The sequence below is a fragment of the Candoia aspera genome, chromosome 5 (genome assembly GCF_035149785.1).
Source record: "Candoia aspera isolate rCanAsp1 chromosome 5, rCanAsp1.hap2, whole genome shotgun sequence".
Classification (NCBI taxonomy): Eukaryota; Metazoa; Chordata; class Lepidosauria; order Squamata; family Boidae; genus Candoia; species Candoia aspera.
In genome coordinates, this window is record NC_086157.1 from 38,211,882 (window position 1) to 38,226,776 (window position 14,895).

Here is a 14,895-nt window from a genome sequence, read left to right on the forward strand (position 1 = left end):
AAAGATACAACCAAAGGGCATAGACTTCCCTCCTCGTTCATTCCGCACCTGACCAACAGATCAACAAATGGTGGAGAGATGCAGGGTGAAATAGGAAAAAGTTCCCAGAAAGTTTCTTCACATTTCAGCCAGCACCCCTTCATCATGTGTGCAACCTATCAGCTGGGCTTTTTTTGGACATGGTTTTAGCACTCTTCTGGAAGAGTGGAAGAGCACTAGCAGATGTTTAAACAAATAGGCCTTACAGACTTGCAGATGATCAGTAGACCTATGTTCAGAAATAGCTAAGTAACAGTTCACTGATGCAGAGAAGTTCCAGACTTGCCACTCTGGCACTTTGCAGATGGTTGAAGCCTCCGTTCAAGGCCCCAATCTACAGTTGTCCAAGCCCTCCCCATCACATGTAAAGGATAGCAATTGGTGGTGGTCTTTCCACCTGGCAGATGACACCAGGTGTGAGGAAAAACCAGGCCCAAGGGATCTTGTTACCCTTACATTGTTCCACATTAACAGTGGAAGGACAGCAGCTATTCCCATGCTCATCCCCGAGGCAGAATAGAACTGATCTGTTTGGGCAGTGCACATTATGGCAGCATACATTTTGCTAACTCAAGGACAGGAGGTACTCCAGCCAAGGTGGTGCTGAGGAAAAGCTCTTATGATTTTATTTGAAAATCAAGCAATCTTTTGATTTCTGTTTGCTACTCTGCTGTTCTCATCCCTTGTACATCATCCTGGACATCTGTTTCATCACAGGATAACACAGAATAAAAAAGGCAAAAGCTGAAATGCCTTGATTTCATATCTCCAGCCATTTCACAAGTGTTTCATAATTAATTATGATTTTATGATACCGGTGTGTCAACTGTTCTGAGCCATTGTGAAATGTGAATCCATTAACACTCGTTTGTGTATCTACTTACAGACCAAAACTTACTGTATTTTTCCCACTACTCCTGGGTTGGGTACAGTCTTATATATTGCTAACTGGACAATATATGGACTAATATCAGTGTAAAATTAGGAAATGTATCTATTAAATGCTTACATTACAAGTTGCATCTTTTTATATGTCTTTTTATGCTGTAGCTATTTGCTAATGTTCCCCTGTTAAACACCTACATTTTTGCAAACATGTAGTATAGATATAAGGTAAGAGACTCACAAGCTAACAGATGACAACATAAAAGGAAAAGGGAATGAGGAGGAATGACGAAAGCAAATATCCAAGCAATAGCCACTTCCCTGTGGATGGGCCACATCAAACAGTTGCTCTTTTCAGGAATTACCAGATTAGTGTGGAGGACTTGTTTTGTCTTTGTGGTGTATATAATAGTGTTCGCATTAACTTAAATAAAATGGTGTGAGACCTGTCAGGGATTCCCTGTTTTCCCTTTCTCTTACACCTTTCTATTGTCACTGTCTTAAAATATCTATTCCTGGGCTGTTAACACTGGTATTAATATTTATGCATTACCTCTTTTTCATACTCTAATGTTGCTGAAGTTCTGTGCAACTTTAGAACTATTTAATTCTTCTCAATTGGTCACTGTGATGGGTTCTTTTGGGGAAGATCACAAATAAGGAGAATCTTTTTTTCCCCCTTCCGTTTGTTGAACAGAGGGCTTATTATACAAAAACAACCATTCTACTCTAAATAAAACCAATGAATGCCCACTTATTTCTGAATTGCTTTGCTATAACTCTTACTGTGTGCCTGTGGGTATAATTTTAGCCACAATTTCTGTGATTTGTATAACCTTTATTTCCTTCCCCCCCCCCTTTCTGCATTGCCTACGCCCGTGTAAATTACCAGGGTTGGCTACTTTCCCAGCTGTAGATGGTGGGGAAACTTTTCCGCCAGAGTTCTAGCCACCCTGAGTTTGGCTGGTTTTGTGGCAGGCTGGCTGGCATTTTTAGCCTTTCCAGCCAAGTACTGGATGCTGCTATCCTGAACTGCTGGCGGGAATTTAGCATCTCCCAGCTGTTTGCTTTTGGCACTTCTGGAGAAGATGGCACGGTTTCTAGGCTCTGCCACTCCACTGTTGAGCATCTGAAGCAGCCCCTGCTTTTTCCATGCCTCCAGTCACCCCCTGGACTCTGCAGCAAGTCGACTTTGTTCTGGCATTTCCTATTTCCTCCTCTCACACCAGCAACTTTCTCTTTTCGTTTTGTGTAGCCCATGAATGTGTATTGTCCACTCTGGGCAACACACACACTGCATCCAAGTCCAGAAAGTGTCCTTCCTTTATAGTAGGAGCACCGGGGTGCTCCAAAAATTCAGCCTCAAAATCCAAGTGGAAAAAAGGGAGAACGGGCTCTGGCAGATCACTGCATGGCTCTGCTTCCACAGTTAGTAATGTAAGCCTGTCTTAATACTAATCTTTTGCTTTTTCCTGTCATTTACATTGCATAATTTGTGATCCAACACATTTAGACAAATCTAGTCCATAATCTGGATTCATGGTGCTTGAAAATGCTTCCCCTTTGGCAACACCAGACAGGTGCCAACCCAGGACATTCAGATGGCTGATGGGCTGAGCACACTGATCTAGTGTGTGCTGCAGGCAAGATTGTGGCAGTTGCTGGTAGAAGAGGCAAGCATCAACCATAGGACAATAGTGAACTGCTTACCATCTTGCACACATGCTTTGCTATCCACATGATGGTGCAATAGTCAGAAGCTCATCTCATCTCTTCAGAGAGATTGTGTTTGTGTGGGTATGTAACATGGCAGAGAAGGAAACCACCACAACCTGAGCCAACTCTGGTCACAATCTGTGCAGAGGCAACATCTGGTCATTTAATTACATCTTAATTATTTCTACTTTCACTCTGAAATAACCCCATCTCTGTGTGTGTGTGTGTGTGTGTGTGTGTATGCACAGATAATTATTCCATATAAACACAGCCTGTTCTGTACATGCAGGGGGAAAATGCAGTAATGGAAGCGTATTTGATTTTTGTAATATTCGGAGCTATTCTTAGATGTTGGCTTAATGAATGAGTGGACATCATTATTTCTCAGTCCTTGATTTCAGCCTATAAAATATCATAATTGAATCTGACAGAACAAAAAGGTAAATAGGATTCTTGTGGATCTTGAGACCTGAGGCAGGTTATTTGTATGACACAAATGCATTTCTGTGCTTCTGTTAATAATCAAAGCTTGATTTTCAAAGAAAAGGGAAAGAGGGAACATAGGTCAAGTATCTTAAAAGATCTTCTCTGTGTTTCTTGTTAGATGAGAGCTATTTTTAGCTGAAGTGCACATCCTCTTTTTTATATAAATTCACAGATCCAGGGACTGAACCTTAATAGTTACAAGAGAATTTGAAGCTGAACCTTGGCAGAAATTAAGCCTGACTTTTTAGGTAAAAGTCCAGTATATGATTATTAATGTTCAGATATCACTTGTCTTCCTTTTCTTTATTTTAAACCAGATGCTTATCCCAATTCAGAAGTGATCTATGTGTGGACTAACACCTCAGCAACTTCAGTGGTAGTAGCAGAAGATGGCTCTAGGCTTAACCAATATCACCTGATGGGACAAAGTGTAGATTCTGAAAACATCAGTACCAGTACAGGTAACAAAACTATCCTTTGAACTGCAGTATTCCATAAGGAAAGGTTTAAGGTTCATTTTTGGAACCTGCTGATGGGATGGCACATTTTCAAGAAAAGTTACAATTGGTTGTTTGCACTGTGGCATCCCTTTGTCTATGCCCAATATTGATGACTAAAATGGATTTTCCTCAGTATTTTCATGAATGTTTGAGTGTTACTTGGAAGGAGAATTGGGACTGGCCTGCTTCATTCATTCCTGTGTATGCATCACATTCACGTATCTCTTTCACACCATTGATAAAGTTGTCTCAGGGTGGTAACAAAATAATAAAACATACAACATTTTTTAAAAAAATCTACCTCAGTAAAATCAATAAACCATAGACAAAGCAAACTCTACCATAGTCATTCATTCATAAATACCAAGTGAAATGGCATTTAGCGGCCTGGAAGTATAGGTATGTAAATAAAGAAGTAAATATTTTACCACTCTTAAAACTTCATCATGAAAAGTCAGTCAGTTTGGCATTAGGTGCACCTGTTTTGTAAGCTACATCACATTCATGGCATTTGCACAGCAAAGGGCCCATCTTGCGTCATCACTTAATACAATTTCCTTTCCCATCCTCAGATTACAGCAGATTAATACAGGGAGAAGCATTTTTTCATGCACTCAGTTTTTATTGTTTAGGACTATCTAGATAAGTGACAGAAGCAGTACTTCACCATTCACACTTTATCTGCCGTAATTGAATTGCTGAACAGATACCACTGAACAGCGTAGTGACAGGTCCTCTATACAAGTTACCGTGGGAGGCTTCAGAGTTCAGGTGATGATCATGTGTACCCTCTACCCACCCCAATGTGAAATCAGATTATGATTCAAATTTCAATAAAACCATGATACAATTCACAAAGTGTAGGTTTCTGTGTTTATGCTTCCTGTACCTACACAGATTTGTAACAAGATTGTACAGTGTGACGTTCCCTGGGTATTAGGGTCTGATTTGCATGTTATTACTGTATTGAAATAAACAAACAAAAAGGAGATACGCATCATGCTGAACTGCATTTTTTGAGATGCATGATATTAGGCCATGCAGTACTTTGGATGCAGTTCCAAACTTGTACAGACCGTGAATATAACCCTTTAAAGCAGTTCCAGCTTTCTCAGGATATGCAGTTGCCCTTGACAGCTGCTGTGTGATCCTGGAGAAAAAACTGGATGGTTTTAAAGGGTTGCAGATGGGTACTACATTCACATCACCACAAGCTCCTTGCTGTGTTTTTGGAATTGAATCTGTGCTGCACAGCCCTGATCGATGTTGTCATTTAATTAGTACATGCTAAAATGATTTAAACTTGACCATGTACCCAAAGATAGCTGTAGATAGGGTGGTTAATTGGAAGTAAAAAGGTTTTATTATACTTAATCAATAGGATTATGCCTAGACGTAAGAAAAAGTAAGGCCATCTAGTATAAAAGAACAAAGAACAATTCTCAGATACCTATTAAACTTGCCACATTTTTATCACCATAAATGGACTGTTGACTGAAAAACACATTCATCAGATGTTGTATTCCTTGGCCTCTGAAAAAGTACTCTGCTAAAGTATATATTTTCTGCTGGGGAAAACAGGTGTAGCAGACAGACTGTCCAAGCTTGAAAGAGGCACTAGGAATAGAGAGCTCCTTTGCAGTTGCTTAAACTGCTGTGTCTCCTGCTTGCTTATTTTCGTGCAGGAGCCGAGCAAGCATCTATAGATTGATTTCTTCCCTCCTCTTAACAATATGTTGAATAAAAACTTTGGAGAAAGAAGGAGGGAAAAAGTGGCAGCTGTTGCCTCACTCTGTAGTACAGTATGTCTAGCAAACCATGTGTGGGGAACGGGGTGCTAGGATTCCCATTCTCCATACCTGGAAGAAAATGTGCTGAATGTGGCAGCACAACAGGCCTAAAGAGGCTTTCAGGCCAGGCCATCCATCCACATAAGGATGTCAAGGCAATTGTTTCTTGCCGTTTCTGGAGAAGCGTGCATGAAAAAGGACAGGGGTTGGAGATAAGAGTAGGACTTGGTTTACGCTCATCTTGCTTCTGAGAATGAAGTAGAAATGGAAGATCCTGGTAATTAGAGACAAAGCACCCTGCCTGAGGGCTTGGAATCAGGTGTTTCCATGCTGTGTTTTCCTCTGTAGGCTTTGAAGGAATGCCAATAGATTGATGGAGCAGCCCAAGAAAACACTGGACTTATTTTCCATTTGTGGCCCAGGCTCCCATAGCACACCAGCAGGGTTCCCTGCTAATTTGAGACTTAGGGAGAAAGGAGGTCAGCTGCCTGTTATTCTGTAGAGAAAATAGATATTTAAGTGATTCGTAATAGACCCAGAGGCATGCGTGTACACACACATAGGTCCCCTTGAGTCTGAAAAGATTAAAGAATGGCAGTGCTTAAAGTCTTGCCTGCTCAATCAGTAAACGAAAAACCGTTCCCAAAATGGCAGCCCCCTGAGAACTCAGCCAGCTTTTCATAAAGTCCACACAATCTCAAAAGTGCAAAAATAAAGAGAGAGGAGAGCAGCATTGCAAGAGACGGTGCAAACATCACAGTGACCTTAAAACAACCAGACAGAACAGCACAATATCCCCTTCCCTTCCTGTATTCCACAGAGCACTTTGAAATTGAGGAATCAAAAGCTATAGCACTAATTTTCTTTTATGAGTGGTAATGAGAGTGAGAGAAAGAAACAATTCCAGATTACTCTAAGACCAGAAGATCTCTACAGAGGAAAAAACATTGACCAGTAAAACAAGTTCATCATCACAAAGGATTTCTTACCAGTTCACCATCATAGCAGCATTATTCTCTGCAATGAATGGCAGCTCCCCTCTCACAGTCAGAGTCAAGAGAAAGATCCAGAAGGCTTCCTGAAGCATCTCCTACAACTGTGTGGAGAAGCTTTCTAAGAGCAAGATGTCCACAGTGAATGCTTCAGACTGCCAGGCACTCATCCAGTTCTTAGCAATGCTTACCAAGGCTGCTGGCTCACCCTACACTAAGGAACAGAAGAGATTCCGAGGACAAATCCAGAAGTTTATCCAGGAATTACCTTTCACAGAAGTTTTCTTAAGAACGGCAGGTGCTCAATATCAAGAGATCTTTTTTATAGCTTTGTTATTTCCCCTCCTATTTCGCTTCGCTAATGTCCAAGGTTACCTCTGATCAGGTTGAGCTCTGAATACAGCATGGATCACAAATAGTAGGACAGAGATTGTAACCGAGGATTAACAAAATACAAAAATCTGATTTTACACAGGGAAAGCATTAGTCAACCAAGGATTTTCTGGTCTTTAGCAAGCTTTGGGGATGCCTGTAATCAGGATTTCTAAGATGTTATTTCCTTTTCTGAAGCTGAGGAATATAAAAATAGCCCATACTGTGTATTTTGCTTGTGTGTGTTTTTTTTTAATTATTTTAAACAAATAACCACACTATAATTTATATATATATATATATATATATATTGAATCAGATCAATTTTTATTACAGTCACAGACCTGCATATAATTTATAATATATTTTTCAATCCATGAACAAAATCACAAAAAGGAAAACATGATAAGGCAAGGAGAATTTTATTTTCACTTTGCCTCCCACATTCAACCCCTACATCTTCACCTGGGTACAACCAGAGAGAACCACCTCTGGAAGCAGGCTTCCACTTGCTGCAGGTTGAGAACTAAAGGCAGATCGGTTTGTACCATGAAGCTTTTAACGCAGCATCCATTGGTCCAGTTGGGAAAATATGCTGTCCCATTTTGTGACCCCATCAGTTTGGGGCAATCAGATGCTTTAAGAAACAAGAACAGAAGTGCTTCTGCATATCTTGGTATGGATGAATATTCCTGGGCTTTCTTGCTCATTTTTGAATAACGTTAAACATTATTTTGTAAAATACAGAGTTATAGATGAGTTTTGGATTATTATTCCCATAATCATTGGATCAGGCTGGCTGGGGCTCATGAGATTTGTAGTATGAAATATCAGGATCTAAGTTTTTAGGTGTGGTTGCTTTATTTCACAGAAGTATTGATACAAAAACAACAGGAAAATCCACATAATACCAGTTAACTTTTTCTAATAATCATTTTATATGGACATCTTCCTATAGGTGACTTTCTGTAAAGTACACTTTTTAAAAGCAGAACTACCCCAACATACTGTACAGTTCTTTAATTTGCCTAAAGCATGTTTTTAAATGCCACTTTCCCATTTTTAATGTACTGTATGTCTTTCCTAAATATATACCTCTTTGTAAAAAACCTTGAGATGCCGATCTGTGCTGAGGCACGTTTTTTCAGATTTTACTTTTTTGTCCTATTAAGATCTGAATGTGTGTTTGTGTGTGTGTTTTCTGTTTTTTTTACAGTTTTTACGTTTTGGTATAAATCCAGTATATTGACCTTTTTACCCAAACATTTTATTTTCATTAAATAGGCAGCTTTTATCCATTTGTATGCTGTTGTGGATATATTACATACTCTTCCATCATAATATCCAGAAGTCATGATTTGTAGCATAGAGTATTGTTCATGGCAGGTCCCCAGTTACATGCAGCCATGTGTGGTCATATGTCAAAGACAATGGTCTTGAATTCTGTCTCCATGTATTTGTAGCCAGACTGCCTTTACTGTGGAGTCTCTTAGCATGGGAAGAAAAGAGTGGCACCTGAGTTTAAACAGTCATTGGATCATTGTGTGCTTGGGGAGTGACAGATATGTAAATTGTAGGCTGTGCAGATGCTTTTAAAGAGGTGCCTCACAAAACACAACAGTACTTTGTATCATTAAAGCAACTGCATCTTTTCCCAAGACTAGCATGTTGCTGCTTCCAGTTGTCTCTACATGCAAAGCAAAGGGGCTGCTTTAGTGATTCAGAAAGGGCTCATTCAGGCAGACCTGAAAATTTGCTTTCTCCATTCCTCAAAGCAGGATGAAAGTATGCTAGTATGTGAAGTGCTGTCTCCATAGCATTCCTCTTACCATGCCTCCAAAATGAGCCTTCCATCACCTAAGGAAGTAGTTACTGATGCTGCTGTTGGAGGCTGTGGTAGTGCTTTCATAGTTCTATTATAAATATGCTCCCTTCCTCAGTGAACGGTAGAAAAGCAGACTTGGTGGCAATCACCAGACTGCCACATGCAGAATGACTGCAGCCAGCTCTGGTACTACCACCACCATGACCCTTCCCACTCTTCCTTTCCATGCTGTCAGCCCTTTGAGGTAGTCCAGACAGGAAACCAAGACCATGAGTACTAATGCTACCTTTATTGTAAGGTTACAGTAACAGAATCTTGTAAGTCTGAAAGCACTTTACCCCTCCCCTGCCTTTACTTTCCAGAGAACTAGGGAGGGTCCCTCCTGAGATGCTTTCTCCACCCAGCTCCCTCCTCTGGACTCAGATCTCTCTTATCAGACCACTGTCTAGGCTGCAGCTGTTCCTGCCATCTCCCAAGGGTATTCTCACATCCCATTATACATCTCTACTTTTTGGTGGATGCAACCTATGGCAACCAGGGAAATTGAGTGCATCTACCTCACCCAGGGCCTGATCAACCCTGAACTCCCCTCCCTTGATGGCCAGCTGGGTTTTTCAACTTCCTAAGCTTCCACAGCATTTTGCTCCCTGTAGCCAAGCAGCTTGCCTGGAGGAGAGCATTGTGAGGTCCTGGAGGTAGAAGCCAAATCTGAAGCCTCTTCCCTTATTTATATAGTGCATAAAGAGATGCACAATACGGACTTCTTGAAAAAAGTTGCCAGGTAAAGTTCTTCTTTCTCCAGAAGCCAAAGCAGCAATGGCCAGGGAGGAATAGAGTCCCACAGCTGGCTGGGAAGGGGTTGTCCTCCAGTGAGCCAGTTGAAGCCCAAGAGATTGCTGGTCCACCAAAGACTCCTCCTTTGTTTTACATAAGAGATTTTCTCCCATTTTCTAATAAGAAACACCACCTTCCTGCATTGCAAAGCACCTCTTTTAAAATATTTGCCCAGCTCTAGTAAATCATTGTATTTCCTTGCCTCTGTTGGATGTGGAGAAATAATTGAGATTAATCTGGCCTTCCAGAACCTGCACAAGAGAACAAGTTTCTAAATAGCTAGCTCCCTTTACTGCCCATTCACAATATAGCTGCCTGCATTCCATGGGGCTATACAATTGTAAGAGAAAGAACCTTTCCCTGGAATCATGTTTATCAAGCAGGTGCCCTTGAAATGGTTTCTTGGGGCAGTACATCTACAGGGAGCCTTGACATGTAGTGTCACGAACACAATGATCTGCCTCTTGCAGGGAGACCCCAGAGCACTGATTGGCTTGCTGTTAGGAATGTGCTACAGTGGCATAAAGACTCTCCATGAGCTGTGTTGTCTCCCAGCATAAATAATCTGTATGGCATCCTCATTTAAGGAAGCTCTTTTGTGAAAGCCCTCCCTACAGCTTAGGCAGTGGGCTGTAACATACAGTTTGGCAAAAGTTATAGAAGTCAGTGTTCTTGTTGACAAATGTGCAAGTAGCCAGTTAGGGCCTCTGGTGTGGATTATTTATGAAACTTGATACAAAGCCTGTGATCTCAAGGCTCAGAAACAAGTTCAGGTATAGAGGTTTAACTTTTGAGGAGAGGAAAAACAGACTTTCTGACTCAATCTCCAGTCCCCAGCCATTTGCTAGTACACAGCTTAGTGGCTGATGATATGCATCCTCAAATCAATGTTCTGTCTGGGCTATTCTAGGACTGCTGAAGTGGCTTGTGGAGAAACTACTTAAATTGAAGGAGTTAATATTATGTTTTTTCTTGCTAAGACACATCTTTATCTTCTCCTGCATAGGGGAATACACTGTAATGAGAGCGCACTTCCATCTGAAAAGGAAGATTGGTTATTTTGTCATCCAGACTTACCTTCCTTGCATTATGACAGTAATCTTATCCCAAGTATCGTTTTGGTTAAACAGAGAATCTGTCCCTGCTCGAACAGTCTTTGGTAAGTATTCTGCTTCTTCCTTAAAAGAGCCTTTATTCTAGGATTTCCAAAGCCTACCTTCCTTTGCAATAGGAAGGAGGCAAATGCTTAATTCTTCCTGCCAGTAAACTCTCCCTGCACCTCTACCCAATCCCAGGCACTTTATCACTTCCTCCTCCTTCCCCCTCCAGGCAGGATACAAAATGAGAAGTAACTCTAGATACTGTAAATCAATTAATGTCCAGTGCTTTACCTTTTTTTTCCTTCATAAAAATAATTGGAACATAGGACAACATAGGTATTATAGAATAGCATGCAGTGTTACCAGAAGGATAATCTGTATCAATCAATTCGTAATTCAGTGTAGGTTACTCGGAAAGCCTAGCTATCAGTAAAGCCAAATTCCAGGTATACAACTCAACAACCAGGTTACAGAAGTGATGATGCAAGTTTCAGCTATGCAAGGTAACCTCCCCGCCTTCTCTGTGGTCTCTTTTGTACAGTTAACTGTCTACAGATCACCTAGGCCAGTCTCTCTCAAGTAAGTGCCTTCCAATTATATTGGAGCAAATCCCAGAATTCCTAGCTTCTTTTTTCCATGTGACTGCACCTATTTAAATACAATGCCATGCTTGGATACTTCAGGTGAGGCATCTAATCCTTCCAGGGGGACAGGTTAACACATAATAGGAAGCATTCTGCCTGCTCTGTAAGGTAGACTAGACTAAGAAATAGGCACTGTGCTGACCTAAAGCTATTTTTATTAGAACAGTTGTAGTAACAGAATCTTACAAGTCTGAATGTGCTTCCCTCCTCCTTCACTTCATGTGAATTAGTCAGGGGTCTGTCTCAGGTGTTTTCTCAAATTAGTTTCTTGGAATGGACTTAAACCACACATACCTGATTGTTGCATTGGTAGTGGATCTTCCTGCTGTCCTTCAAGGTCATTCCCTATGCCCTCTACACATTCACTCCAAAGATGACACCTCTGAAAAAGTTTAGATCTTACACATTTTAGGGTAATTTCTAAATATCCCTTTTTTTTCCTCTTTCTTTTTAAAGGAGTGACTACAGTTCTTACAATGACGACCTTAAGCATCAGTGCCCGTAACTCTCTACCCAAAGTGGCTTATGCTACCGCGATGGATTGGTTCATAGCTGTATGCTATGCCTTTGTCTTTTCTGCCCTGATTGAATTTGCCACTGTCAACTATTTTACCAAAAGAAGCTGGGCCTGGGATGGCAAAAAAGCTTTGGAGGCTGCAAAAAAGAAGGTGGCTATTACAATTTCTTGAAGAAGTAGATTATTAAATATCAGGGGAAAGCAGAATGCCACAAGTTTTGTACCTATCCTGTTGGATTTTTTTTTCCATAACCTGCTTTGATATTTATATTCTTCTACTGCCCCTTTCAGGATTATGGGTTGTCCCCATTGTTATATTATACAATTAACTGAATGAACATATCTGCTGCTCTCAGTGGTTCCATGGTTCTTTAGTCACTGGTGACTGCAAATTGTATATTTGCATACTGATAAACCATGAGAAGTAAAGAGACAGAACAAAACTGGGCATACTTTATATTACCTACAGTAGGAAGAAAAGTCCAAGGAAGATTTTATGGACAGCACAAACAATAGCTGGATCCTGGCATGCACTGGGGTAAGGGAAAGAACAGGAAAGCAAAAGAAAGGGAAATGAGGAAGCAATCACGTGTTCTTAGACTTGTGTCATACGGAGTTGAGGACCAAGGGACACAACCCAAATGTTTAATAAGATCAGTGGAAAGCTGAAGTAGCATGACGTATGTTCTGAAAGGAGATTCCACACCTAATGGATGGTTAAGAAAGAATTTTATCTTTTATTCTTTCTGGATTTAATTGCTAAGATAAATCCTTCATCCCCAACCTGACGAATCATTCTCAAAGAGAAGTTAACAATGTGTTAAACACCTGCTTTCCATGTAACCAGAATGGTGACAATTCCATCACTACCCCTCCATGTAAAAATGTGTCTTTATGAAACCATTCTTAGAGACTGTGCCACCATTATGCTAGCAGAATGGAAAAACATTTACCCATTTAATAAACTAGGATCTTGTAAATTACACTGATAATGATCCAATCAATATTCTAGTATATATAACCAGAGATTGCAGGAACTCTGCGTAAAGCTCACTTTTAATGACCCAAGCACCTCTTTTTTAAAAAACAATCATTTTCCTTGTTGTTGTCTTTTTTTTTTCCAGAAAAAAGAGCGTGAATTATTGGCAAATAAAGCCATAAATACATATGCTGTTGGAAGGGTGACGCCCACATTAAACATACCAAAGGACTCCACCCCTTCAGTCATCTCCAACTCTGCTTCTGCTCCAGCCATACCCATTGAGAAACCAGCTGAAAACAAAAAGACCTATAACAGCATCAGTAAGATTGACAAAATGTCACGAATAGTTTTCCCCATCTTGTTTGGAACATTTAATTTAGTTTATTGGGCCACATATTTGAACAGGGAACCTGTTATTAAAGGTGCTGCTTCTCCAAAATAAATGGAAGGACTTCCAGATCAAGCGTTAGCCATACTTGCAAAAACAAATGCTACCAAGGAGAATTTGAGGTTCCAAAAGATTTTTGACCTTTGGGAAATATTCTTCAGGAAGTTTTTGCATGTTTAACAATATGTACAAAATTATTCTTGCCTTGATGATTTCTACATGTAACCTCAGATGTTTCTGACAATTACATAAGTGGCAGCAGACACTAATCTTTTTAGGACAACAGAAGACATGGAACATAGCTTCTGTGCTGCTGGGTATCCTGCATTGATAGTTTACAAAATGAAATAGGGTATATTTTTTAAACTGTTTGGGCATATAGCGTATCTGCCATTTTTTATACTTCAAATGTACATTCGTGCACATAGTGGGACTGTGAACTTTGCAACTGCAGAGATGTTCTTACGAGCTATTTCAGAGTTTGCCAGTACTGGAACACTCTAGCTCATAGTCATGCTGTATGCACAGGGAGTGGATTAACAGCACCTCTTAAGAGCACATGCCCACAAGCAAGTTTTGGCAGACCACTGAAGTCTACACCCCTCCCCTTATAAGTTGGATGTGTGGAACAAACTGTACAGCTCAAATGTTACAGGCACAGATTTCTTTTTGCCTCTGAATGCAGCATTTTTTTTTTTATTATGAAGACCATTTACACGTTGAAATACAAATCTCTGAAAACTGGACTAGTTTTCCAACCCGTTCTCTGTCCTCAGCTTTGATACGTGGTGGCAGTGCTCAGTGTGTAAAACTGTCTAATGATTAACACTGATGAGAACTGCTAAATATTACTGGTGCCCGTGACATATATACCATGGGGGACCCGGAGCCCTGTGATGACTGCCATGGGTGGACTTTTCTAGATAATGTCATAGAATGCAAAGTATTCAGCAGTGTACAGGAATCGGCCCTTCCTTTCTTTGCATTGTAAACTTGTGCAGGTTTTGTCGAACCAGATGTAGCGCTTTGTATCTGTGCATCAGCCACATTCTCTCGATTCTAGCCCATGCCTTGGCATTTGAACTGAGTGGCTTGCTGCAAATCTAGTGGCTGCCTCCTTGGTGGCGTCATAGCCCCAGAAGGCTCAGGTGGCTTCAGAACTAGGACTTTGAAACAGTAGTGGCCTAAATGGACTGTTGCCCCTGAAACACAAGGCAAAGACACTGAAAGCCACTCTCCCATTGTGCCCCATCTGGACTGGTTAATTCAAGCAGATTCCTCCACTTCTATGATAAGGCCAGTCCTGGTAAAAACACCGCTGTTGCCTTCTCCAGACGCCTCCCTCAGTTCACCCATTGCCACAATTCTTTCTTTGCCATCCTGAGAATTCCACAACTGCCCCGTGGTTTCCCTTTCAAGGCCATTTGAAACAATTTCAGGTTTTACAACAAGCCACATCAGGTGACCATAACAGAGGTCAATCATACCTAATTTAGCACATTTTCTGTAGCTGCTTCATTGATTGCAATGAAATGGCAGGGTACTACAATATATTTATGGTATTATTTGTTTGTCCTATCTATAAACTGCTTCTCTGCCTTCTGTTAATGTTCAAACTAAAAGATCCTTCCAAAAAACTGCAGCATGCTACAGTCAGTACGAAAAATTCATATAAAACTGTTAATCAGTTCCTTAGCAATAAAAGGATACTACAGTGATATTGTTAGTATTATAGCAGACCACAATAAAAGCAACAGCAGGAAATGCAATTGATTACCTAGACCAATGTTCTCAACTTTTTGACCCTGGAGGAACCCTTGAAACA

General features: G+C 40.6%; 1 protein-coding gene across 1 annotated transcript in view; it reads left to right on the forward strand.

Moving 5' to 3' along the window:
* The window catches only part of GABRA5 (gamma-aminobutyric acid type A receptor subunit alpha5), an 80,287-nt gene extending 65,749 nt beyond the window's left edge, over window positions 1-14,538 (forward strand). The window contains exons 6-9 of the mRNA XM_063305007.1: window positions 3,444-3,587; window positions 10,446-10,598; window positions 11,640-11,851; window positions 12,825-14,538. Of these exons, the coding sequence (XP_063161077.1) occupies window positions 3,444-3,587; window positions 10,446-10,598; window positions 11,640-11,851; window positions 12,825-13,124 (809 nt within the window). The 3' untranslated portion in view covers window positions 13,125-14,538. The remainder of the gene's footprint in view (window positions 1-3,443; window positions 3,588-10,445; window positions 10,599-11,639; window positions 11,852-12,824) is intronic.
* The last annotated feature ends 357 nt before the right edge of the window (window positions 14,539-14,895 follow it).